The sequence below is a fragment of the Lycium ferocissimum genome, chromosome 11 (assembly GCF_029784015.1).
Source record: "Lycium ferocissimum isolate CSIRO_LF1 chromosome 11, AGI_CSIRO_Lferr_CH_V1, whole genome shotgun sequence".
Taxonomy (NCBI): Eukaryota; Viridiplantae; Streptophyta; class Magnoliopsida; order Solanales; family Solanaceae; genus Lycium; species Lycium ferocissimum.
This window is the reverse complement of record NC_081352.1, coordinates 53,193,960-53,221,756: the sequence shown is the minus strand read 5'-3', so window position 1 is coordinate 53,221,756 and position 27,797 is coordinate 53,193,960. Positions and strand designations below refer to the sequence as shown.

The 27,797-nt window shown below is 37.5% G+C and overlaps 1 protein-coding gene across 1 annotated transcript; it reads left to right on the top strand.

Annotated features, from left to right (window-relative positions):
* The first annotated feature begins 11,823 nt into the window (after positions 1–11,823).
* LOC132038474 (scarecrow-like protein 9) lies at positions 11,824–12,576 on the top strand. Its single transcript, XM_059429138.1, has 2 exons — positions 11,824–12,102; positions 12,229–12,576. Exons 1-2 carry the CDS (start codon positions 11,824–11,826, stop codon positions 12,574–12,576), a joined length of 627 nt encoding a protein of 208 aa, XP_059285121.1.
* The last annotated feature ends 15,221 nt before the right edge of the window (positions 12,577–27,797 follow it).

Here is a 27,797-nt window from a genome sequence, read left to right as displayed (position 1 = left end):
GAATGTATATCTTCTTCTTACATTGATAACCCACTGTATATCTTATGTATATTCAGCTTGAAATAGATTCTAAATCCTGGAAATTCAGTCCAACCATCCAAACTAGAGTACACGTCTTTCAAATTCATTTTAATAAATATTAATCTATCCTAATACTCCCAAACATCAAACGAATAACACGACGTCAAAGAAACTACATAACAATAAAAAGAACAGAAAGAGCTAAAATTTTAACTAAAGCAGAAAACCAAAGGCTGAAAGCGATAAGTGTATCAAAGTTTACCTTGTTTGCGTGCGATGAACTAGGACGGGGGTCTCGAATCTACGCTCCCGAACCCGATTAAAATAACTAAAGTTTCAGCTCGGAGAATGGAAATAGAGTAATATATGGCTATTTTTAGAATGAGAATATATTTTCGACGATAATTTTCAATCACAAAATCTTGTATTTTTTCAGAAGTGTTTCTGATTTAAAGGAAAATCAAGACCCGACTAAAAGAAACCTAAGACTTGATCATAAAAAAAAACCCCTTTTTCGGCCAAGACTTAAGGATGTATTTATAGGTAAAATATGACTAGGGTTTTGCTCGTTTTTGGGCAGGATCTTTGAAGTGGGATTTTGAGTTGAATTTCGAAAACGAATCAAAAACGATCCGTTGAATCTGAAACCCTCTGTTTTGTATCCACAGCTTTTCAGATAAAGAAAAAAAATATCTTCGTCGTCTTGTGTTGACTCGATCGTTCAAGGTAGGAGAGAGAAAAACTTGTATGTAAATGGAGTGGCAAATCTGCCATAGTTGAAAGGGGACGAATCTTTTGCTAAGAATGAAAGGGATGAGAGAGAGAGCGATGAAGATGAGGAGAAAGGAGAGAGACACGGCTGAAGTTGAATGAGATTAGGGATTTGGATAAAAAAAATATGGGTTAGCTAGGGAGAGCGACGAGAAAGTCGGGTGTGGGATTATGGGCTGATGGTTTGAGTTGTTGGGCTGGTCTGATGACATTAAAAAGAAAATGCGGGTTGGGCCATTTATTTGGCATATTGTGTAATTAGTTAGCTCCTAGGTGATATATAACTTGTGTAATATGCATCATGGGATTAGTAATTAATATGTAGAAAATGAAATGATGACGAACTATTTAAAATTTGTGATAAAGTAATGAAAGTAACGAGGTTAATAGTAATAAAAATAGTAGTGAAAACAAAGTATTTAGCTTGTTAATAAATTTAAAAGCCCAAGGAAATAAATTGAAAAAAAAGGAGGGACAAAATTGGGTGTCAACAGATGCCCCTCTTCGACCGGAGACGATGTAAGAGTTTTCGGGCGAAGAAGTTGACGTAGTAGCCGATTTTGTTCCGACCAACGAATACGAACTTGACCGAACTTAGAAAAATTGGTGGAAAGTGTTATGGGGTGGAAAGAATGTTGGAAAATTATGATTTTGAAAAGATATTGGATGAGTTGTGATTTGAGTACTCGAGGAGTAAAGAGAGATGATGAGAATGTTCGAGAAAGGAACGTATGTTTATAGCCTCCTAATTATAAATGTGGCGCGCAACACACCCATAAGTTGGACTCTACTAGGTACGATGCAGATTCTCAAACATTGCCCCAGTGTTGAATTATGGTGAGACTGGGATAGAAAAAAACTTGCAAGATTGTGAAAAGAGTTGGCTAAGTAGAGTTTTAGCGATGGATATGAAAGAGAAATTAACCTACGTATCACGTGTTTGTGGACGCAGGCGGAGTTGAGTTCGAGGGTAGATCCGTGACCCTTGCTTGTGAGTTTGATATTCCTCTTCAGCAAATTTGCCCCAGTTCACTGCGTAAGATCTTCCATGTTGTGCTATGTCTCTGTAGATTGTACTTTCTGTCAAAACTGAAATTCATGTCAAAATTAGTAATAAAGTCTGGGTAAAGTTGAAACTATAAAACTTATAAAGAATGTAAAATGATAAGATATAAGTGTGAAAGTGAGGATGAAGCCGCGTGGCTTATAATGAAGCAGTGTGGCCAAATGTTATCTCTGGTTGTCTTCAGAGACTTGAATGAATGCACGATGTTTATGCTGAATATCTCCAGTTGTATTTGAAGACTTTAATGATGATAAGGTCTCACATTGTCTTCCGGACTCGATGATAAATGATGTCTCTGCGGGAATTTAAAGTAAAGTCGTTAAAGTAAGGTAAAGTGGATGGTAAAGTAAAGTAGTAAAGTAGAGAGTAAAGTAAAAGTGTAAAATTCGGCTTATGCAGATGAGGCCGTGTAGCCATGTGATGTCTCCGGTTGTCTTCAGGGACTTGATGAAGATTTCCGTAGAGTTCGGGGTAAAGTTGTAAAGTGGATGATGTCTCCGGTTGTCTTCGGAGCCTTGATGATAATTCCTGTAAAGTTCAAGGTAAAGTTGTTAAAGTTGGTAAAGTGAATGATAAAGTAGAGAGTAAAGTCATAGTGTAGCCGTCTGGCTTATGCATGTGAGGCTGTGTAGCCGAATGATGCCCCCGGTTGTCTTCGGAGACTTGATGATAATCCCTCCGGTTGTCTTCGGAGACTTAATGTTGATTCCTGCAAAGTTCAGGGTAAAGTCGTTAAAGTTGGTAGAGTGAATGATAAAGTAGAGAGTAAAGTCATGAATACACGTGAGGTCGTGTAGCCGAATGATGCCCTCGGTTGTCTTCAGAGACTTAATGATGATCCCTTCGGTTGTCTTCGGAGACTTAATGTTGATTCCTGCAAAATTCAGGGTAAAGTGGTTAAAGTAGGTAAAGTGAATGATAAAGTAGATTCCTGTAAAATTGGTAAAATAAATGATAAAGTAGAGAGTGGCAAGTGATAGTATAGCCGTTTGGCTGATGATGTTGACGGTATCGTGACAAGCCAAACTAGCGACCCGTAATCTTGATTTAGTTCACCTTCAACCTCGATAACCTACAAAACAAGCATAATTGTTAATAAAGTCATAAAGTTATTGAAATAAAGAATGAAAGTAGAGATAAAGTTGGAAATAAAGCCGTTTGGCTTTTAAGACGAGGCTTCTCGGCCATGTTTGATGGACTTGACTGTTGGTCTCGCGATTTTAATTCCTGCACTCAAAGAAAAATTCTTAGTTTGGGAGGGGGAAATTGATTCGTGTTGACTCGAAGCTTGACATTGTGGGCACTCCATTTGTTGTTTATCTGGACCTTGTGGTCTCCGTTCAAGCCTCGGTAGATGGACAGTAGTGAAACAATTGAAAGAAAGCATTTCATTTGAAAGGTAGGTATATAAGTATATGTATAAGGAAATGTAATTATATGTATATAAGTTGTGAAATATATATATGTAAATGTATGTGTGTAAATTGTAAAATATTTCTGCCAACCTCAGATTGTGACACAATTGAAAAATCATTTGTCTATACTATTTCCTGTCTGGTAGTCTTAGTCTTGTCGATGTCCAACCATTTTGTCTATACGTTTTCAAAATATGCCCCAGTTTTGGCTCAGAAGGGTGTACTAAACTTATGTTGTGGTGTGACCGAACCTTATATAGGTTGCCTACGTATCCCGCCAAAGGAATCAGGTCAGAACGTAGTTCGTAGGACACGTGGTTTGAAATTTCCTAATAAAGGGACCGAACCCGATGTGGATTGCCTACGTATGTTATCGTAGTTCTATTATATAAATGGTAAAAGTTTGTTGGCTTTCTACCTAAACGTGTTTGACCTGTAATGTTGATAGTCTACGAATCCCGCCGAGGGAATCAGGCTAAGCGTCCTTGTATAAGGATTTTGGATTTTCTGTTATAATGCAACCGAACCCTATGTGGGCTGCCTACGTATCCCACCACGGGAATCAGGTCAGCGTAGTTCGTACTTGTATTAAGGAAAGGTTGCAAACTAGGTTGTCTAACCTAATGTCGTACTTTGATTTCTTCTAGCTTTGAGGTTTGTGTCATCACCTATCGGCAATTTTTTTTTTTCAAAAGGAATCTTGTCTTGTCCTCTAATTTCTTTGTTACTCTCTCGGGGTGTATGTTGTCTATTTGTTTATGTCACAATCATAGAGTTGGCAAATTTGATAAATAAAGTAGAAAATAATAATAGATGATTAAGGAAAATCAGAAATGCATTCATAGTTTTTGCAATTTAAGCTTCCAAAAGATGAGGCGAAACAACAAAAGTTTTAGGGCACAATTCAAGCCTCAATTTTAAAATTGTGCTATCTCAAAAGTTTACTACATGCTCATCTACTAAGACTCCCGGCGAACCAGGGACGGAGTACAAGTCCAATTCTTCAGAGTCTCTCCTGGTTCGGCACCCCGGATGGTCGGTGTCTCGGTGTTGCGAGTAGCAATCTTCACTGGTACTTGTTTGGGATTGTTCCCACGGGAGCAACAAAAGTTGATGACATGCCCCTCTCTATCTTTCCAATTGGCGCAATGGCCTCTTTCAAATTCTTAACTTCTTCGATAGTTATCATGTTCACGTTGGCGTTTTCGCGAGTAGGCAAAGGGATTGTTGTTCACATTGGGCCGAGCTCTAGTGAGCTGGATTGCTCCTTCCTTAATCAAGGCTTCAATTTTGTTTTTGAGCCCATAACAATCTTCAGTGTCGTGCCCCAAAACTCCAGAATGGTATGCACAGCGCTTGGAACCATCAAACCATTTTGGAATAGGATCGGGAATCTTCCTTCAATAGGTTGCACCACGCCGCCGCTTTCGGTCTTTCAAATAATTGAGCCAAAGGTTCAGCGAACCGAGTGTAATTTCGGGTATTTTTGATGTCCGGGTTTGGACGGGCTTTATGTGTGGTATGTGGCCGATTTTGGTAAGTGGGAGCTTGAACAGGTTGGTATGGATGTGGGTTTTGATAGTGAGGTGCTCGGGATTGGTAGTAATTTGTTTGGGTATTGTAGACAGGGTAAGGAGTTAGTGGAGCTTGGTAGAGTTCAGTATAGTGGTAAGGGTGGAAGGGTTGTTGTGGATAGTTATAGTACGTGATGGCTCGGTGTGGTGGGTTTAGAGGAGTAGTTGTAGGTGGTGGATTAGTGTTGGTGGGTAAAGGAATGTAAGGCGTGTGACCTAGTGATTAATTTGGCGAGTTGACAGGTGGTGGATTTGCAAGGGTGATTGAAGGAAAGTTGTTGTTGGTAGATGCGTTATTTCGGGGAGGAAAATATTCCGGAACTGGAAAATGATGCAGGTTTGGTGCGACGTTCATAGGTTCAGGAGGTGGACTTTGGAGTGTAACGGGTAAGTTGGTCATGTTTCTAACTCGATTTAGTTCTCCGCGTAGATCCTCGATCTCTTGAGTCAGGCGGGCAATATGTTCCTCATGTTGAATGGTAGTGCTATGTTCGGAAATCCCAGGGGAATCACTAGAGACCACGATGTTTTCCGAACCAGTTGAAATAGATGCGGCCGGATCAGACATAATGATTTCCTTTCCTTGAACCATCCAACTACGTTGAGGTAACGAAGACGTCTTTGACCTTGTGAGGTAAGGATGGTCGGCCATCGAGTGTCAACACGAATCAACTCTTTGGGAATAAACATAAAAGAAACATAAAGTGCAAATGATGTTAGTCTCATTAAACTATCTAGGTAAAGTCATGATCACGTAGAGTCAAGTAAGTCATGTAGCAAATAATTCATCAAATAAATTCAAACAAGTTGTCAAACAAATGTACATGGATATATCAAACAGTAACACGTCCTAATATGCATGTGACCTCTTTGTGCCAGAGGTAGGCCTAACATTTGTTTGAAGGGTAAAGTGTGCCACAATACGTCATCCTGTTGCTTTTGATTAATTAAACAAGTCTATTTTCTCAAAATAAAGTACAAAGTAATGTAGTATTTATTACATACCGAATGAATACAACATAAGGTTTTCCTAATCTAAGTAAAGTAAATGCAATTTCCTATTTCTAAACGTAAAGCTCCGTTTTGTGGTGTCCTTGATCTCCGTCACTTGTTGTATTCCAATGCAAATCCATACCTGCCATAAGAATGTTAGTTGTTCCCTCCCTCCTAAAGTTTAACTAATCAAAGCAAATAGTCAATATTTAGGCACAGTTACCCTTCAATCATGCACATAAAATATGATTTAGTGTCACTTGGGATCGTGGACCCACTTGGACGTTTGGGTAAAGTCATCTAATGGGTTTAATACACCAAGGGTATTAAACCTCCTAGGTCATGAAATGTATGCTCCTAATAACGGGTGTTGGTTTAGCTCTATCCTAGGTTGACTAGGAGTTGGTTTACTAGACGCAAGGTTCCCGAGCGGACCACTCGAGTGAGAAGGCTACGCGGTCACCGGTATTCGGACACCCCGCGCATATGCCAACTCTCCTAAAATTTGGGTTTTTGAAAGAAATTTGCGGGTGCGCAAAACACACCTCGCGTGTACGTGTGATAGTGTGAATTTTCAGATGTGGAGAAAAGTGATACGGGATGACAGTTTATATCAAAGCGGTAACACATAAACAGTTTTATATCAAAGAGGTAACACATAAACAGTTTATATCAAACAAACAATTAATAGCATATAAAAACAGTTAGTAGCAAAATAGAGTTATTAAAACAAGCATACAAAGCCTATTTAAACTAAGTCCGTTATGGTCAGAACCTAAGTAGTCCCCAGCAGAGTCGCCAAGCTGTTATACCCTATTTTAACCGGGGTCAAAATAGTTTACAACATCCGGGTAATCCCGGAATTATTTAAAGTTAAGAGTCGCCACCTAATTATTTATGGTGAATTAGGGCACCTAAAATTGATTAAAGTAATTATCTAAAGTTGATTTTAAAAGTCTACGAAACCAAATGATTCTAGGTACGGGTTCAACTAACCTAGAGGGAAGGTATTAGGCATCCTCTAAGTTCCATTAATAATGGTTAATCCGACCGGACTTAGTAGTTAATTAGGCTAAGTGTAAATATAGCGTTATAGAAAAGAAAATAGCTTATAACATTACTAAGGTCTAAAAAAAAATATAATAATTTATTTAAAATATGCTAAGACTTTAAAAAAATGCCAATTGAAACAAGACTTACACAAAAGGGGTTTAAATAAGATTCAAATAGAATGCCATTTTAAATAAGATTAAAAAAATGTGCTAAGGTTTAAATAATATTGCTAAACTTGAATAATAATGTTGTTTTGAAAATGAAACTTGCAAAATAAATGATTTACATAGAAGTTTTCAAAAGAAGAATCCAACCGATTTAAACTTGGAATAAAATTACATTATGTGTAGAAAATCTAGACTTAAAATAGAATGCAAAGGTGATGAATTTTCTTTCTATTTAGTTTAAAATATGCATAATTTGATAAATCTTGAAGAAATGGTTTATAAAAAGTCCTTGAATTCATATTTGTGTATTAATAATGTTTTGAAAATTTAAGATACAACATGATTCCATTAACTCAAAATATATAGTTACGCTATTTGCAAATTAGTTATTCCAAATAAATAACATAAATATTAGATGCTATAAATAGTTTTGACATAAAAGAAAAAAATGAAGCTTATGGAATTAATTTTTCTTTCTTGAATTAGCTACTAAACTAAATTCCCTACTAATCTACTGTGGTTCATTTAGCTAAGGAAACAAACAAATGAAACGTTAGTTGCACAAATACAAATCAAAATGCATGAAAAATGAAATAAAGGAACAAATGACGTTAAAATGGGCTCGACCCATTTTTATAGATCACATCGTCGTTGTTTTTCGTTATTGGGCTTTTGGCCCGAACTCGATTTTCTTTCCCTTGGCTGCGGATAAAGGGGGATGGACAGAGAGAGGTTACGTCGGGCTTTTAGCCCGACACCGAATGCGGAGGAAAACGAATCCCTTGGACTCGTATGCGATGGTCATGCCCAAAAACAAAAGAAAAGGAGAAGGATTAGTATATAATCAATGGATAATGTTAAACATGTAAAAATATAACTCAAACAAATTAGTAGATTGTGTATATCAGTTGGTCACGAGATATACCTTGATTAGGCTAAGCTAAATAAGTATCAGATCATGCTTGACTTGTGAAAACAAATTCATCATATAAGACTTTATTGGATTAGACTAATTTAAGCAGGCTGAGCGATTCAGTCATAGAGCAAAACAGAGGATTTTCTTATTTTAACTACGATCACAGTTTCAACAATCCAAGTTAAAGTAATGTAGATCATCTTATTAAAGCAAATCAGGCCAAACATGGTGCAGTTCTCAACAAATGAAGCAATGAACCTACTTAGTTCAGAGAACTAATCATACAAATGTACCAATGATGAACAAAAGAAGAAAACCATACTATTTAAACATGCTTAGATAGATAAGATTGATGTAACTAAATAAGCACATTAACGCAGCCACAGAACTAGTAAATGAACTATTTACCTAGCATTCAAACAGTTAATAACCAAAACGATCAAATTGGTACTAAAAATGCAGAAACATAAAAGAGAGGAGATATACAAGGAGTTTTCAACTATATCCCTCCCATGCTAGGACACGAAGAAGAAAGGAACTGAAATACCGCTTGTTGAACCTAAAGCCAAGCTAAAATACAATAAAGCCTAAACTAAACATTAGACAGCGAACCAAGACTAGATTTGATAATATTGTGCATTCCACCTGAATCAATTATACGATAACCAAGCTTGGATTCATTCGTGTCTATACTAATATTATTCAAACAACATAATGAAGACATGCATAATCGGCCGAATAGGAAGAGCAATTAGACAATAGCGTACGTAACTTTAAACCCGAATCAAACAGAATTAAACCAACATGCCTACATATGCCTAAACTAGTATTTCGATGAGCATTCAAACATAAGGACGGGATTGAGTTAAATTTTGCCGATTTAATACTATCTTAGGGCCTCGTTTGGTACAAACATATGCTCTAGCAAACTCTAAATCATGGAAGAACAAATAATCAATGCTCATTGCCACGTTTCGGTTAGCATTAACCGAAACAAAAAACTTAAACTTGCAGATGAAAGACAATTATGGAAATGGTTCAATATTTGATCTGTTTTAATCACACAATATACCTAAGATATACACCACACTCGTACATATCGTTATATATCGAATGTATATCTTCTTCTTACATTGATAACCATCGTATATCTTATGTATATTCACTTGAAATAGATTCTAAATCCCGGAAATTCAAATCCAACCATCCAAACTAGAGTACACGTCTTTCAAATTCATTTTAATAAATATTAATCTATCCTAACAGCTCCCAAACATCAAACGAATAACACGACGTCAAAGAAACTACATAACAATAAAAAGAACAGAAAGAGCTAAAATTTTAACTAAAGTTAAACCAAAGGCCGAAAGCGATAAGTGTATCAAAGTTTACCTTGTTTGCGTGCGATGAACTGGGACGGGGGTCTCGAATCTACGCTCCCGAACCCGATTAAAATAACTAAAGTTTCAGCTCGGAGAATGGAAATAGAGTAATATGTGGTTGTTTTTAGAATGAGACTATATTTTCGACGATAATTTTCAATCCCAAAATCTTGTATTTTTTCAGAAGTGTTTCTAATTTAAAGGAAAATCAAGACCCGACTAAAAGAAACCTAAGACTTGATCATAAAAAAAAAAAAACCCCTTTTTCGGCCAAGACTTAAGGATGTATTTATAGGTAAAATATGACTAGGGTTTTGCTCGTTTTTGGGCGGGATCTTTGAAGTGGGATTTTGAGTTGAATTTCAAAAACGTATCAAAAATGATCCGTTGAATCTGAAACCCTCTGTTTTGTATCCACAACTTTTCAGATAAAGAAAAAAATATCTTCGTCGTCTTGTGTTGACTCGATCGTTCAAGGTAGGAGAGAGAAAAACTTGTATGTAAATGGAGTGGCAAATCTGCCATAGTTGAAAGGGGACGAATCTTTTGCTAAGAATGAAAGGGATGAGAGAGAGAGATGAAGATGAGGAGAAAGGAGAGAGACACGGCTAAAGTTGAATGAGATTAGGGATTTGGATAAAAAAAATATGGGCTGGCCGGGTATGGGCTGGTCGGGTCAAAAGGGATTATGGGGTCGATGGTTTGAGTTGTCCGGGTCCGATGACATTAAAAAAAAAACGCGGGTTGGGCCATTTATTTGGCATATTGTGTAATTAGTTAGCTCTAGGTGATATATAACTTGTGTAATATGCATCATGGGATTAGTAATTAATATGTAGAAAATGAAATGATGACGAACTATTTAAAATTTGTGATAAAGTAATGAAAGTAACGAGGTTAATAGTAATAAAAATAGTAGTGAAAACAAAGTATTTAGCTTGTTAATAAATTTAAAAGCCCAAGGAAATAAATTGAAAAAAAAAAGAGGGACAAAATTGGGTGTCAACACACTCATGGCCAAGGGTGGTCACCTGCACTCCCTTGGCTGGAAAATGATACTAGTATATGAATTAGATATTATAGTTAATTGGATATAAATTAAATTTTGAACACCCTTAAAATAATTGAGATAGAGAGCTTAGAAGTAAAGGGTGTTCAATTTTACCTAAAAGTCACGGTTTAAAGCTTGCGTCAACCGCTGGTCATCTTCTTTCTTTAAAAGAAAACGTGCAAACAATGTCTTAAGCTACTTGGTTGATTTGTATTTGCACTTATTTTCTTCCATGTTCCTACTAAACTTATTTGTATTTGAGTTATGATTTGCATTTGGTTTATTCCTATGTTGGTTTGTAGTTACGTTGGACTCATTTGTTGAAGCTTCTTTAGTCTTTCTTCTTTCCTTGCTGTTTCCTAGAAAAGAAGACTACGAGATCTAATAGCAAGTTAGCAATCACTTATTTTGTTCTCTTTTCTTTTTTAATTACTTCTGTGAACATTTTAATTATCCAATTTTGTTCTCTCTTTTTTTTCATTTTTTTTTTCAAAGAATATTAATTAGTCGTTATCTCTCGCTTTGTAACATTCTCTTTAATGCCCTTGTTGTTCTCCACTTGTGGGATTACGTACACTTCGGGTATGTTGTTGTTTTGTTGTTGTCATTTGAAACTGTAATCACCATAAGTTTTTTCTAGCAATGAAGTTTATCAAGAATAACTTGCGAAATCGAATAGATCATATATAAATTTTTAGGCCAGTGTGCAATGATGATGTTAAAAAAAAAATAAAAAAATTTGTTGCACTCATTCATCGAAAAAAAATTATATACTCGTCAACATTTGAACAACCTTACCAAAATATCTGGCTCCGCCACTGATGAAACTTCGTCAAATACATAATTTGGAAGTTGTATACTAGATAAAATACCTCATAGGATAAAGTCCCGTTACAATTTCTTTTTAAAACCCATTTGTCAAAATCATTTTTTGCATGTTGGGGTTGTGTGAGAGTCCTCCTTTGAGTGTGGCCAGGCTCGAGGTTGGGCATGCTCTAATTATTGAGCGTGGGTTGTAGTGTTGAAAAAATAAACTTGTTCACATTATTTAATTTGGTCACATTATATTTAATTTAGTTCATGAACTAGTAGATTAATGTATTAGGAGATACATGAATTGGTGGAAAATTCTAGATTAGTCTAGTGAGGTCTTATTCATGTACTTGGAGGATGTGAAGTGTGAAATTATTAATAGTGATACATGTATGCTAGGCTAGATACATGGATGAATTCACCTATAAATAGTCATGTAATCTAGCCATTTGAATCAAGCCAAGTTGAATAGAAAATCATCTTTCCTCCATTTCTCTTCAAGTGAGTTTTGAGTATTATTTGTGTTGTCTTGCTCTCCCAAATTTCCAACATTTGGTATCAGAGCCGGTGTGTTTGAGAGACAACAAAACGTAGAGAGAAAATGACTAACACCAATGGAACTCCATTTCAAGTTCCGATGCTCACTAAAGAAAATTATGGAAGTTGGTGCATCCGAATGAAGGCTTTGCTTGGAGCCTATGATGTATGGGAAATTGTGGAGAGTGGCGTTGATGAAGAAGATGATGCGTCGCGACAAAGAAGAAAGACCAAAAGGCACTCACACTCATCCATCAAAGTTTGGATGAAAAGATGTTCGAGAAGGTTGCAAATGCAACCAACTCCAAGCAAGCATGGGATATTCTTCAAACTTCCTTTAAAGGTTTGGACAAGGTGAAAAAGGTTCGTCTCCAAACCTTAAGAGGAGAATTTGAATCGCTGAATGAAGGAATCCGAATCGGTTTCGGATTATATTTCAAGAGTCTTGGTGGTTGTCAATCAAATGAAGAGATATGGTGAAGAGTTGAATGATGATAGGGTCATTGCAAAAATATTGCGATCCCTAGATTCAAAATTTAATTATATTGTTGTTGCCATTGAGGAGTCCAAGGACTTAGACACCATGACCATAGAAGAACTCACGGGTTCTTTGCAAGCACATGAAGAAAAGTTGAAGAAACCGAAACAAGAGTCGGTTGAACAAGCTTTGCAAGCAAAACTTTCTTCGAAGGAGAAAGATGAAAGGCGTGGCTCACAACAAAGAGGTCGTGGGCGTGGAAGAGGTCGTGGTAGAGGAGGAAGAGGTGGTAGTCAACCTCCGACCAAAGAAAATAGAAGTCAAGACTCCAACCAATGAAGAGGCTGCGGAAGAAGTAGAGGATGGAGGTCAAATCAAGAAAGGTATGACAAATCAAATATTGAATGTTATACTTGCCATAAATATGGTCATTTTTCCTGGTAATGGAAAAATAAGTTGGAGGAGATAAATAATTTTGTGGAGAGCAAAAATGAAGATGAAGATGTCACTTTACTCATGGCATGTAAAGAAGAAGAAAGTGTAGAAAGAAATAAATGGTACCTTGATTCCGGTGCAAGAAGCCATATTTGCGGGAAGAAGCATTTATTTGCTGAGTTTGAGGAATTTAATGGTGGCAACATCACTCTTGGAGACTCTTCAAACGTTCAAATCAAAGGAAAAGGTACGATTTTATTTCGTTTGAAAGATGGAAGTCATCAATTTATCTCCAATGTCATGTATATACCGAAATGAAAAGTAATATTCGAGTTTGGGATTTTTGGAGAAAAATTATGACATTCATTTGAAAGACAAAAAGTTGACTATGAAAGATGAAAATGGGAGATTGTTAGCCAAAGTTCCTATGGCTAAAAATAAAATGTTTGTTTTGAATCTTCAAAGTGATGTACCAAGGTGCTATTTTCATATCTCAAAGATTCATCTTGGCTTTGGCATATGAGATTTGGCCATTTGAATTTTGATAGTCTAAGGTTGATGAAAAAGGAAAATATGGTGAAAGGGTTGCCAACCATTAGCCATCCTAATCAGCTTTGCGAAGGATGTCTTTTTGGAAAGCTTGATCCAAGGAATAGCTTTCCCAAAGAGTCATTGACAAGTGTACTGTGTCCTTTCGAGTTGATTCATATGGATGTGTGCGGACCTATCAAGCCAGCCTCACTTGGTAAAAGTAATTATTTCCTTCTCTTTATTGATGATTATTCTCGAAAAACTTGGGTATCTAAGGTGTTTAAAAACTTCAAGAATTTTAAGAGCATGGTGGAGAAACAAAGTGGCTATCAAATAAAGTCACTTCGGTCCGATAATGGTGGAGAATTCACTTCAAATGAATTCAAGGCTTTTTGTGAAAAAAATGGAATACGTCATTTTTTGACCGTTTCAAGATCGCCTCAACAAAATGGTGTGGTGGAGAGGAAGAATCGAACTATTCTTAACATGGCAAGAAGTATGTTGAAGAGCAAAAATATGCCAAAGGAGTTTTGGGCTGAAGCGTTGCATGCGGTGTATTTATCAAATCGGCGTCACACCAAAAAGTGTTCGTGGCAAAACACCACAAGAGGCTTGGAGTGGTTTCAAACCAAAAGTTGCTCACTTGCGAGTGTTTGGAAGCATTGCTTATGCACATGTGTGCCGGATGAGAAGAGATCAAGCTTGATGAAAAAAGTGAGAGGTATGTTTTCGTTGGTTAGCGCGCAAAGATCTAAAGGTTATAAGTTATATAACCCAAGAAATGGCAAGGTTGCCATCAGTAGAGATGTTGAAGTTGATGAAGATAGTGCTTGGGAATGGAAATCTAAAGAGCAAGATTACTCTTTTAGTCCATTCCTTGATGATGAACATGATGAAGAAGTTATGGAGCGACCTACTACACCACCTACAACACCTCCACCGCAAGTTCAAGGGTTGGGAATCAAGTTCAAGCGTACCTCGAAAGTCTAGAAGTCTTCGAGACTTGTATGACGCAACGGAAGAAGTAACGTAAAATTTAAGTGATTTAACTCACTTTTGTTTATTGGTGGACAACGAGCCTGTAAGTTATGAAGATGCTGCCGATAATCCAAAATGGAGAGATGCGATGGATGAAGAAATTAGGGCAATCAAGAAGAATGACACTTGGGAGTTGGCAAAACTTCCAAAAGGAAAAAGTACCATTGGAGTCAAATGGGTTTACAAGCTAAAGAAAAATTCCAAAGGAGAATTAGAGAGGTACAAAGCAAGATTGGTAGCAAAGGGGTACAAGCAAAAGGCCGGTATTGATTATAATGAGGTGTTTGCACCAGTTGTTCGTTTGGAGATAATCCGCTTGATTATTTCTTTGGCAGCTCAGAATCAGTGGAAAATCCATCAAATGGATGTGAAGTCGGCTTTATTGAATGGGATTTTGGAGGAAGAAGTATACATTGATCAAACTTTGGGCTATAAGGTTGAAGGAGATGAAGATAAAGTGTTGAAATTGAAGAAGGCTCTTTATGTCTTGAAACAAGCTCCACGGGCTTGGAATTGTAGAATTGACAAATACTTCCAAGCAAATGGTTTTTTAAAGTGTCCACATGAGCATGCACTTTATGTAAAAATTAATGAAGATGGTGACACATTACTTGTTTGTTTGTATGTGGATGATTTGATCTTGACAAGAAATAATCCAAAGATGTTTGCGCAATTCAAGAAATCAATGACAAGAGAATTTGAGATGACGGACATTGTCTAATGTCATACTATCTTAGCATTAAAGTGGAGCGGAAAAGAATGATGGCATCTTTATTTCTCAAGGAGAATATGCAAAGGAGATTCTCAAGAAATTTTAGATGGAAAATTGCAAGCCTGTTAGCACCCCCGTGGATTGTGGAGTTAAACCGTCCAAGCGTGAAAATGGAGAAAATATCAATCCCACATATTTCAAGAGTCTTATTTGGAAGCTTAAGGTATTTAACTTGTACGAGACCCGATATTCTTTTTGGTGTTGGACTTGTCAGTCGCTTTATGGAAACTCCAACAACTTCTCATTTAAAAGCAGCCAAAAGAATACTCCAGTACATCAAAGGTACACTTGATTATGGAATTTTTTATTCCTCTTCCAAAGACTTCAAGCTTGTTGGCTATTGTGATAGTGATTGGCCGGTGATGTTGATGTCGGAAAAGTACTACCGGGTTTGTTTTCCTTTTTGGAAATTCTGCATTTACATGGAATTCCAAGAAGCAACCAATTGTGACTTTGTCAACATGTGAAGCGAGTATATAGCAGCTTCTTCGTGTTTGTCATGTAATTTGGCTAAGGAGCTTGTTGAAAGAACTTCACCAACTACAAGAAGATGCAACTAAGATTTGTATTGATAACAAATTGCGTTGGCCAAGAACCAGGTGTTTCATGAAAGGAGCAAACATATTGATACTAAGTATCATTTCATTAGAGATTGCATATCGAAGAAGGAGGTAGAGCTTGAGTTTGTGAAATCTCAAGACCAAGTTGCGGACATTTTCACCAAGCCATTGAAGATTGATATTTTTCAGAAGCTGCGGATGGCTCTTGGAGTAGTGAATCAAGTTTAAGGGGGATGTTGAAAAAATAAACTTGTTCACATTATTTAATTTGTTCACATTATATTTAATTTAGTTCATGAACTAGTAGATTAATGTATTAGGAGATACATGAATTGGTGAAAAATTCTAGATTAGTCTAGTGAGGTCTTATTCATGTACTTGGAGGATGTGAAGTGTGAAATTATTAATAGTGATACATGTATACTAGGCTAGATACATGGATGAATTCACCTATAAATAGTCATGTAATCTAGCCATTTGAATCAAGCCAAGTTGAATAGAAAATCATCTTTCCTCCATTTCTCTTCTAGTGAGTTTTGAGTATTATTTGTGTTGTCTTGCTCTCCCAAATTTCCAACATGTAGTACTGGAGATCCGATTGTCGTTCTGTAGCTCCTTGGTACATTGTCTGTTAGCCCAAACTATGAAGACGTTCACTACTAAAAAATGAGGGTTAGTGACGGATGAATTATGTAGCTAAGTAGTAAAACTGCCGCTAATCCTATTTAGCTACGAAGTTCGTACCTATTTTTTAATTTTTTTTATAGTGGTTGTGTCTGAGTCTGCTTCATGTTGTGGGATTTTGTTTCCCGAGACATAGAAGAAGCATGAAGTAAATAACTACTAGAACACAAATGTTACGTCGAGGGTGATGCATTTGGGGTAGCGGGCCTTTCAAATTTTCAGAGTTTCAGATTGCTTGTATCGCGGGGTCTGTGTATTTTTACGTTTGACTGCATTGAAGGCCTGATACAAGCTTCCCTGCTCTAATGTAACTTTCCCTATCGGGAGCACATGGGAGGTTTGATCCGAAGACATGGGATTTGTTTGATCCCGTGCCGGCAGCCAGATGTCACTCTTTTTCTTTTGTCAGGGGAGAATGGAACACTGTTTAACCTTACAGTGAGGGCCTTGTAACCTGCATTGGATGTTAGTAGCATTAGGTTTGTGACGTATAAATTCAGCAGCTCACGTCCATGGTGTATAACCATAAGTTTAGATCTATGTTAGCTGATTTGTATAGATGGTTGTAGCACTGTGTTTTCCCAGTTGTTTTAAGGGGCTCTTTCTAGGCTACAAGCTATGTATAGGTCGGAATGTGTTCTGATTGTCATTCAGCTTACTAAGGTTTTTTAAGGTTGACCTGTCTTGATTGCCTGAGTGCCTGGGTTCGGGGTGATGTAGTCTTCTCCTAGAATCCCTTAGTTATGTTGACCTAGGTATTATTATTATAGTTCAGTTTTTATCTTTCGGGTGACTTAATCGTTTGGCTGCACACATACTGAGGTATTTTATTGGGACAATTGGTTCTTTGCAACCTATCGCAACTCTGTTAGTCTTGCATGTGAGGGGAGAATGTATGTTAGGGCAGATTCTAGGTCTATGCATACTGATAGAATCACTATTATACCTATTAGAGAGGTGTACCTTTCGGGTGGCCTATTGCGGACTGCCATCCTATGCATCAACTGACTTGTTACGATGTGTCCTTCGCACTATTGTGTTGCCTGACTGATGGCCGGCAGAACATGGGTTGTTAGTTGCTACTTCATCAGAGCAAAGAGCATTGAGAAACTATTTTTTGCTATTCGACTACATTTATGAAATTGCGGGGTTTGAGAGTGGTTGTGGTTGCATAGCACTCCTGAGCCGTCTGTTGGTCACCTCGAATATCTCCGATTGTCCAAAGGGTCTTGAACTTGATTATCTGGTGATAGGTTGATGGAATTGCTTGCAGTTCATGGATCTACAGTCTTTTTGCAATAACGTAGGCTAAGGGGTAGTCCATCACTTGATACGAGGTTGGTAGGTTCATCCTGGCTGCATAGCTGGCAAGGTGGTTTCTCCGAGCTAGTAATTTTTTGTCCTATTTCTTTGACGATACACTTCTGGATGATATTGAAGAAACATCCTGGATGCACAAGAATACGCTTGACCACATAATTAATGATATGTAAAGTGATTGATTACCAGGACGTCATGGTATGGGCTGGCCATATCTGCAACTTCTTCCTCGGAGAAGGATATCTTATTGGGTAGTGATATATCACTCTTTCTAGTAGGTGGGATTCATCATATGTGAATATCGTGGATGCTTTTGCGGCCTGAACAACCAGTCACCTACTTACTTCCAATCACACGGTGATACAATTGATGGTTTGATTCAGTAGGGGATCAGCCGGTTATTAATTGACTTTTCATGTAGGTTGTGATTCCTGTTAATCAAATTGTAATCTGTTTACATAAACTAAAGAACAGTGTGTTTATTTCGAGCCCACAGAAAACTGTGTTTCCTTAAATAATTTAATCCCCTCACAGTTGCCAAAGGTTTGGATTAATTCTTCCCAGGATAGAACAAAATTCTATTCTGCAATACCGGCAATAAAAATTGCAGAATTTCAGCGAACTCAACAAATGGTAGCAATCACACGACACTTACTGATTTTTGGTTTCGGAAAGAATGCAGTATGAGGGGAAAGAAAAATGCAATTTTCAGAAAGCAAAATTGTTTCCAATTTTTCGTTTTCAGTGTGTAAAAAATGAGGCGAAGCCTCTAAAAATTTATAGCCTTTTATTTTGATCTGAACAGGTGTGAAAGTGCCTGTTCGGTGAAGGAGATGACCGTTGGTCATCATTTTGTCCGTTTGAAAAAAAAAATTCCGTTGGGACAAAATAATTCCGCAAATTTAATGAATTAAGTTAAATTTCGCGTGAATTAATTAATATCCGGATTGGAAATATTAAGTAACGAAAATGGAAATAAAATAAATTTGGTCCAAAAAGATTATCAATCAATCAGATCATTTGACCAAATCCAAATTCGAGCCGAGCGACGATGACGGCCCGAGGGGTGGTCCTCTTCTCAACCCTTTATGAGCTAGAGAATGTATTGCTTAATATAAGCACACACATAACAATGCGGGAGTATGTTCACTTGAAAGGTTGTTTTTCAAACTTTCATTTCCCTCAACTTTTTTTTCCCCTCCATTTCCCAATTCATACTTCACCTTTAAAGTCCCTCACTTAATGCATTTGTGGACTTTAAACTTAACAATCCCCCACATGAATGGGGAATGGCTATATATGCAACATGCCTAAAAAAACTTGTGTGATTACAGGTAAGGATTAATCGCATCTGGGTAAGTAGGCAATCAGATCATTTGATCTGATCAAAATCCAAATCCAAATCCAAATCCGAGCCGAGTGACGACGACAGTGCGAGGGGTGGTCCTCTTCTCAACCCTTTATGAGCTAGAGAATGTGTTGCTTAATATAAGCACACACATAATACTTTCAACCACCAATGTGGGAGAAGTGTTCACTTGAAAGGTTGTTTTTCAAACTTTCATTTCCCTCCACTTTTATTTCCTTCCGTTTCCCAATTCATACTTCACCTTTAAAGTCCCTCACTTAATGCGTTTGTGGACTTTAAACTTAACAATCCCCCACATGAATGGGGAATGGCTATATATGCAACATGCCTAAAAAAAACTTGTGTGATTACAGGTAAGGATTATGCTCATCTGGGTAAGTAGGCAATCAGATCATTTGACCAAATTCAAATTCAAATCCGAAGCCGAAGCCGAGCCTAGCGACGACGACGGCGCGAGGGGTGGTCCTCTTCTCAACCCTTTATGAGATAGAGAATATGTTGTTAATATAAGCACACACATAACACTTTTAATCACCAATGTGGGAGAAATGTTCACTTGAAAGGTTGTTTTTCAAACTTTCATTTCCGTCCACTTTTGTTTCCCTCCATTTCCCAATTCATACTTCACCTTTAAAGTCCCTCACTTAATGAATTTGTGGACTTTAAACTTAACAATCCCCCACATGAATGGGGAATGGATATATATGTAACATGCCTAAAAAAAACTTGTGTGATTCCAGGTAAGGATTAACCGCATCTGGGTAAGTAGGTTTCCCTTTTAACTTTCCATAGTGAACATACATCGGATATACTCGATCAATCGGTAGATTTGATATCTTTGAACCGTCGATCTTTAATGTATATCTAGACAACATATGTCACACATTTAACCCTTGACCATTCTTGTTCTCATTGTTGTGTTCGTTTTAGCCTTGAACACCGCCTGGTTTCATGAGTGTGTAGAGAACTGGCCTTACTCTAATTCTCCTTGAAGCGGCTTCCACTTCACGCTCACATAGGTGATTCCTAAACGTGTCATCCTATAGATACACAATTTGATATACTTCGTATCAAACTTAGAAACCATTAAAAAGCCTTTGCGCTTTATCCTTGTTCCTGAAAATTGTCTTATCATGAGAATGGATTGAGTTTGACGACAATGTTGAACCGTCATTCATAACTTTGTTTGATCTCCTTGAACCTAGATCTTGGGATTTCCAGTCAGCTAGGTGGAGTTACCATTATTATGGCTTGTTCTTGGCCATAATTCCATTCCCTTTGATGATTTATCAACCGCCTCTCTAGTTAGGCCTTTTGTAAGTGGATCCGACACATTATCCTTTGACTTTACATAGTCAATTGTGATAATTCCACTAGAGAGTAATTGTCTAACGGTATTATGTCTTCGTCGTATGTGACGAGATTTTCCGTTATACATGACGCTTCCAGCCCTTCCTATTGCAGCTTGACTATCACAATGTATGCATATAGGTGCCACTGGTTTAGGCCAAAACGGAATGTCTTCCAAGAAGTTTCATAGCCATTCAGCTTCCTCACCAGCTTTATCCAAAGCTATAAATTCTGACTCCATTGTAGAGCGAGCGATACATGTCTGCTTGGATAATTTCCAAGAAACTGCTCCTCCTCCAATGGTGAAAATGTATCCTCTTGTGGATTTAACTTCAGATGATCCGGTGATCCAATTTGCATCACTATATCCTTCAATTACCGCAGGATATTTATTATAGTGCAAAGCATAATCTTGGGTGTATTGTAAATACTCCAAAACTCTTTTCATTGCCATCCAATGAGTTTGGTCAGGGTTACTTGTGTAACGACTCAGTTTACTTATTGCACAAGCTATATCTGGTCGTGTACGAGCCTCATAATGTACATCAAACTTCCCAACACTCGCGCATAGTCTAACTGAGACTTGCTTTGACCTTGGTTCTTTGTAAGAGCAAGGTTCACGTCAATCGGAGTCTTTGCAACATTAAACTCCAGATACTTGAATTTTTCAAGTACCATCTTAACATAGTGAGTTTGTGACAATGCTAGACCTTGTGGAGTTCTATGGATCTTAATTCCTAGAATTAAATCAGCAACTCCTAAGTCTTTCATATCAAACTTGCTAGCAAGCATACGCTTAGTAGCATTTATGTCGGCAATGTCTTTGCTCATTATCAACATATCATCAACATACAGGCAAACAATGACTAAGTGATTTGGAACGTTCTTAACGTAAACACATTTATCACATTCATTAATTTTAAATCCATTTGCCAACATTGTTTGGTCAAATTTTGCATGCCATTGTTTGGGTGCTTGCTTAAGTCCATAAAGTGACTTAACAAGCCGACACACCTTCTTCTTTTTTTCCAGGAGTTATGAACCCTTCGGGTTGATCCATATAGATTTCTTCCTCTAACTCTCCATTCAAGAAGGCTGTTTTCACATCCATTTGATGGATATGGAGTCCGTACACCGCAGCCAACACTATTAACACCCGAATGGATGTCATCCTTGTTACCGGTGAGCATGTATCAAAATAATCAAAACCTTCTCGTTGTCTGAATCCTTTGACAACGAGTCTTGCCTTATATTTATCAATAGTGCCATCATCTTTCATTTTCTTCTTGAAAATCCATTTGGAGCCTAAAGGTTTGTTTCCCGGAGGAAGATCAACCAATTCCCAAGTATGATTGTTTAATATGGATTCTATTTCACTATTGATTGCCTTTTTCCAATATTGTGCTTCGGAGGAAGACATTGCTTCCTTGAAAGTTTGAGGCTCATTCTCTACTAAGAATGTCAAAAAGTCTGGACCAAAGGAAGTCGATGTTCTTTGACGTTTGCTACGTCTTGGATTCTCTTCGTTAGGCATATTTTCCTTTGTTCCTTCCCGAGGTCATTTAGGTCTTTCACCAGACGACTCACATTCTATTTTATACGGATAAATATTCTTAAAAAATTTAGCATTATCAGATTCCATTACCGTATTAACATGAATGTCGGGATTTTCTGATTTATGAACCAGAAAATGATACGCTTTAGTATTAGTGGCGTATCCTATAAAAACACAATCAATGGTTTTCGGTTCAATTTTTACCCTTTTGGGTTTAGGAATTTGTATCTTGGCTAAACACCCCCACACTTTGAAATATTTTAAGCTAGGCTTTCTACCTTTCCATTGTTCATATGGAATAGACTTTGTTTTGCTATGGGCACTCGGCCGAGTATTCAGCTTTCTGTAAGGATAGCTTCGCCCCACAAGTTTTGCGGTAAACGTAACTTATCAATAAGGCATTCATCATTTCCTTCAATGTTCGATTCTTTCTTTCCGCAATTCCATTAGATTGTGGGGTGTATGGGGTAGTAGTTTGATGAATAATTCCATATTCTAAGCATAATTTTTCAAAGGGAGATTCGTATTCTCCACCCCTATCACTTCTAATCATTTTGATTTTCTTGTTCAGTTGTGTTTCGACTTCATTTTTGTATTGTTTAAATGCATTAATAGCTTCATCTTTTCTATTAAGTAAATACACATAGCAATATTGAGTGCTATCGTCAATAAAAGTTATAAAGTACTTTTTCTCACCGCGTGATGGTGTTGACTTCATATCACAAATGTCGGTATGAATTAAGTCTAAAGGATTGGAATTCCTTTCAATAGACTTATAAGGATGCTTAGCCTACTTGGATTCAACACATACTTGGCATTTGGACTTATTGCATTCAAACTTAGGAAGTATTTCCAAGTTAATCATTTTTTGCAATGTTTTATAATTAACATGTCCCAAACGTGCATGCCATAAACTATTTGACTCAAGTAAATAAGATGAAGGAGAAATTTTATTCATATCAACTGAGATTACATTGAGTTTGAAAAGGCCCTCGGTGAGGTAGCCCTTTCCAACATACATATCGTTTTTACTAACAACAACCTTATCAGAAACAAAAACACATTTAAATCCATTCTTGACTAGTAGTGAAGTTGAGACTAAGTTCTGCCACATTTCTGGAACATGAAGGACATTATTGAGCTTCACAATCTTTCCAGACATCATCTTCAAGGCAATGTTGTCTGTTCCCTCGATTTTGGCAGTAGCAGAATTGGCCATAAAGATCGTCTTGTTGGGGCCAACTGCATCATAAGAAGAAAAGAATTCCTTGTTAGAACACAGCGCCCGAGTTTATCCACCATTCTCGTGGGTTACCTACCAAGTTGCATTCGGACAACATGGCACATAGATTATCCACTTCATTATTCATTTCAGCCATATTGGCTTGACCTTTCTTCTTCTCCTTATCCTTTTTCGGAGCACGACAGTCTGAAGCCATGTGTCCAAATTTACCACAATTGTAACAACTTCCTTTGAGTTTCTTCTTGCTTGGAACATTCTTCCCTCCAGAAGTCCGCTTCATTTTCTTTGAACTTGTAGGGGCAGTTTCAACGATGTTTGCCCCTATTATTGCTTGTTTGCCATTGGCCTTCTTCTCAGCAGATCTGTTGTCTTCCTCAATTCTAATCTGGACGATTAGATCTTCTAATGTCATTTCCTTACGTTTGTGCTTTAAGCAGTTTTTAAAATCCTTCCACAAAGGCGGCAATTTTTCAATAAAGGCCGCAATCTGGAAAGCTCCATTGACTACCATTCCTTTCGCAAGCAGATCATGTGTAATCACTTGAAGTTCCTGGACTTGCGACATTACAAATTTATTATCTACCATTTTAAAGTCCAAGAACTTCGCAGCAACAAACTTTTTCAACCCAAAGATCCTCGGTCTTATATTTCTTGTCCAAAGCATTCCATAATTCCTTAGACGTCTTACATCCGCTATAGACATTATAAAGACCATCATCCAAACCTATTGAGAATATAGTTTTTACATAGAAAATCGAATGATTCCATGCCTTCGTCACGATGAAACACTCGTTGTCCGAGTCTCTTCTAGTAGAACAGAACTTCCTCGCAATAAATTTTTGCGGATCGAGGGTTGTTAAGTAGAAGAACATTTTCTGTTGACAGCGTTTAAAGTCTATGCCAGAAAACTTTCCGGGCTTCTCTGCCGCAACCATTGCAGGGACAGTTGTGGCGCGACTAGAAGAGGTGACAGTCGTTGCACCAGAACCAGTAGCGTTCTCAGCAGTGATATCAGCCATTTTCTATTTGATAACAAAACAGAACCAGAATCAATAAATAGAACGCACAAAGTAATAATGTCGATGAAGTTTTTATATTCTTCTAATCGAACGCACAAAGTAATAATCTCGACGAATTTTTTATATCTTCAAATTGAGAAGATTACTGGAGTACAAAATTCGAGGATTTTAGTCTCCAACCAGAACAGAATATTAGATGAAACAGAAGTATAATTGTTAAATTCTTTAAGTTTGTGATTCCTGTTAATCAAATTGTAATCTGTTTACATAAACTAAAGAACAGTGTGTTTATTTCGAGCCCACAGAAAACTGTGCTTCCTTAAAGAATTTAATCCCCTCACAGTTGCCAAAGGTTTGGTTTAATTCCCAGGATAGAACAAAATTCTATTCTGCAGTACCGGCAATGAAAATTACAGAATTTCAGTGAACTCAACGAATGGTAGCAATCACACGACACTTACTGATTTTTGGTTTTGGAAAGAATACAGTATAAGGGAAAAGAAAAATGCTATTTTCAGAAAGCAAAATTGTTTCCAGTTTTTCGTTTTCGGTGTGTAAAAAATGAGGCGAAGCCTCTGAAAATTTATAGCCTGTTATTTTGATCTGAACAGGTGTGAAAGTGCCTGTTCGGTGAAGGAGATGATCATTGGAAAAAAAATTCCGTTGGGAAAAAATAATTCCGCGAATTTAATGAATTAAGTTAAATTTCGCGTTAATTAATTAATATCCGGATTGGAAATATTAAGTAACGAAAATAAAATAAATTTGGTCCAAAAAGATTATCAATGAATCAGATCATTTGACCAAACCCACAAATCTGAAGCTGAAGCCGAGCGACGACGACGATGGCGCGAGGGGTGGTCCTCTTCTCAACCCTTTATGAGCTAGAGAATGTGTTGCTTAATATAAGCACACACACAACACTTTCAACCACCAATGTGGGAGAAGTGTTCACTTGAAAGGTTGTTTTTCAAACTTTCATTTCCCTCCATTTCAAAATTTATACTTCACCTTTAAAGTCCCTCACTTAATGCATTTGTGACTTTAAACTTAAAATAGGTGTGCTTCCTTTTGTCCAAGAGGACATAGGCTAAAAGCACTTGGTTCAAGATCTAGACTATTTCTAGCTGTAGAGCTATACAATTTGTCATGTCCTGGCCGTTCTCTTTATGGAACAAGTAGTATTTGTCTGTATTTCATGGATCCACAGGTTTTTTAAAATTTTCATGACATGCTACTATGTTTCCCATTCGTTTGAGTGCGTAGATTAGTCTACATGTATCGACACTAAAATTATACTCTTCAATCCTGGAAGGTTTGAAGTCTCGTGGGCGGCCTTGCGGTCGGTTCCTGATTAGATATGGCTCCTTCCTTCTCTTGTATGACAATCTTATTAGAACGTTGTGCCTGGGTGGTCTTTTGAATTCTATCGTTCTTTGAACAACGGGTTCTCCTCTAATCTACTTACTTCTTCCGCCTTAGCTATCACGTCTTCTAAGAATAGCTAATGCTCTATCCTTAGTTCTTAGTATCGGGTTTCATCTTTAAATCCGCGTCTGAAGGATTTTAGATCTTGTTCGTTACTACAGTTGGGAATAGAATTTTTTTCTCAAGTGATCAACCAATGTATGTATTCCCTAATAAACTAGGGATATTGGACAACATAGTCCTAGTCCGAGGGCTGTTTTTCCCTCTTCTAGTTGTTGGCGAACTTGGTAAGGAATGTATCCATCAATTTTGCAAAGGAACCTATAGATCCCGGAGGCAAATTTATATACCAATCCAAGGCTAGTCATTGTATACTGGATCCGAATCCTTTTGACATAACCGCTTACCTTGCTTGCATTAGGATGGATAAGGTGATCATTTGTTGTCGATATTGAGCCTCATTTGTACTACTTTATCTCCGTGGAATAATATTTGTGGCAATTCAGATGTAGCTATTGGATCCTTAGGTGGTCCTTCTGCATAGCGGTTGACAAGTGTTTTCTTCTTAGGACGTGGCACACCATGTAGGCATTTAAGTCTAGCCTCTAAATCCTCGAATTTGATGATGATTTTTACTGGAAGGACATTATCAATCTCCATAAGGTGCCGCTCGCAAGCCACATTGTTGGTTAGGCCATTGTTGAGATTATATCCTGCTTTTTGTTGGCCTCACACTTTGTTGGTCATCAGGATGTTAAGTCCTTGTTCGTTGCTGGTCGTTGTTGCAAAGTTGGTTCTATTAGGGCCTGGATCTTCTGCTGGAGTTCCAAGTTCTGTTGTTTCAAGATGTCGAACTCTTCGAGTATTTTCAGCATATGTTCCGCCTGAGCTAGCCTCTGCTTCCCCATCTAATCATTTTGGAGCTTGACGGATGTTTGGAGGTCCTTTAGTTGTTCTTCTATCACTTCTACATCGATTTCGACATGCTTAGGGGATGAAGATTGAGGTACATCATCTTTAATTTTCAGCGTTGAGAAATAAAAACACTATAAAAAGCAATTAATGAAGTTATGGTGGCCAAGCTGTAGATTTTTTTTCTCTCTGTGGCTAGTTTCTGAATGAGGCCTATAGCGGTGTGATAAAAGTAAGTATAAACAATAAGTAAATAATAGATAATAATGAAATAGAAAGAGAAAAGGTAGAAATCTAGGGACGATATGGAGGACGGAGTTAGAGAGCTAAAACCAAATGCTAGAGATTGCTTTGAGCGGAATGTCGGGGGTATAAATTATCCTCTCCAATGGGAGCTCTCAAAGAAAAAATTATAATGAGTTTTACAAGGATAGAAATACAATCTCAAAAGAGAAAGTAGGCTATGAAAGATTACGTGTATAGTAGACTTGACTGGGATTGAATGCCTTGAGGCTTGTCCTTTGTATCGGTTTATAATCCTTTAGGTCTTGGGGTCCAAAGCTGACTGGTAGATCTTCGGTTGGTCTTATGAAGTGATTCGACCATTACAACTAATATCCTCTCCCTGATCTTCATGGAGGCCATTGAGGGAGTTGGTTAGACATGTGGTCTATCCCTTAAAACTCAGCCAAAGATAGTTAGGCAGGTATGCTACATTGTTCGCAGGGTGGATACTCATCCTTCGAGAGCTGGTATGCGAGTTATGGCTAGTTGAGTGGCGAGTAAATTTATGCTCGGTCTTTGGATCGTCTACTCATTCAGCGGGTATCGTTTCATGATATCTATCTGTACTACATCCGCTTTGGGCATGCACAATTCTTGACCACCACAAGAACTATATCATATCTATTTTTGGTGGAAAAGTAAATTTTATTTAACCAAGTATAAATCTGTACAACCAACCAACTTTTTGGACTCTAAGCTGATTCCTCAAAGTTAACAACTATGAAAATAACCATAAAATAACTATGAAAAAACTATACAACTCTAGCAAGGGTATGTGTTCAAGCAGCTAAGAGGATGCCTCCATTTGATAATCTTCTGACCTTTGATATGTAACTGTAGAATGATCTCTTTGATCCAGTGCTTTTCTTCATGCCTCAGATGATGAAATCTTCTATATTTCCTTTCCTTCCAAGCATAATATATCAGTGCAGCAAAAATTCAGACCAACATTTGTGTAACGACCTTCCCGGTCGTTAAGGAAAATCTAGGATCACCCTCCCAATAGAACATTTCCAAGGGTAGAACGAGCTAATAGAAACTCAAATGTAGAAGTCTAAA

Coding starts and splice junctions, on each gene's coding strand:
- LOC132038474 (XM_059429138.1), top strand. CDS start 11,824: ATGACTAACACCAATGGAACTCCATTTCAAGTTCCGATGCTCACTAAA. Junction 12,103..12,228: donor TCTTCAAACTTCCTTTAAAG/GTTTGGACAAGG, acceptor AATCAAATGAAG/AGATATGGTGAAGAGTTGAA.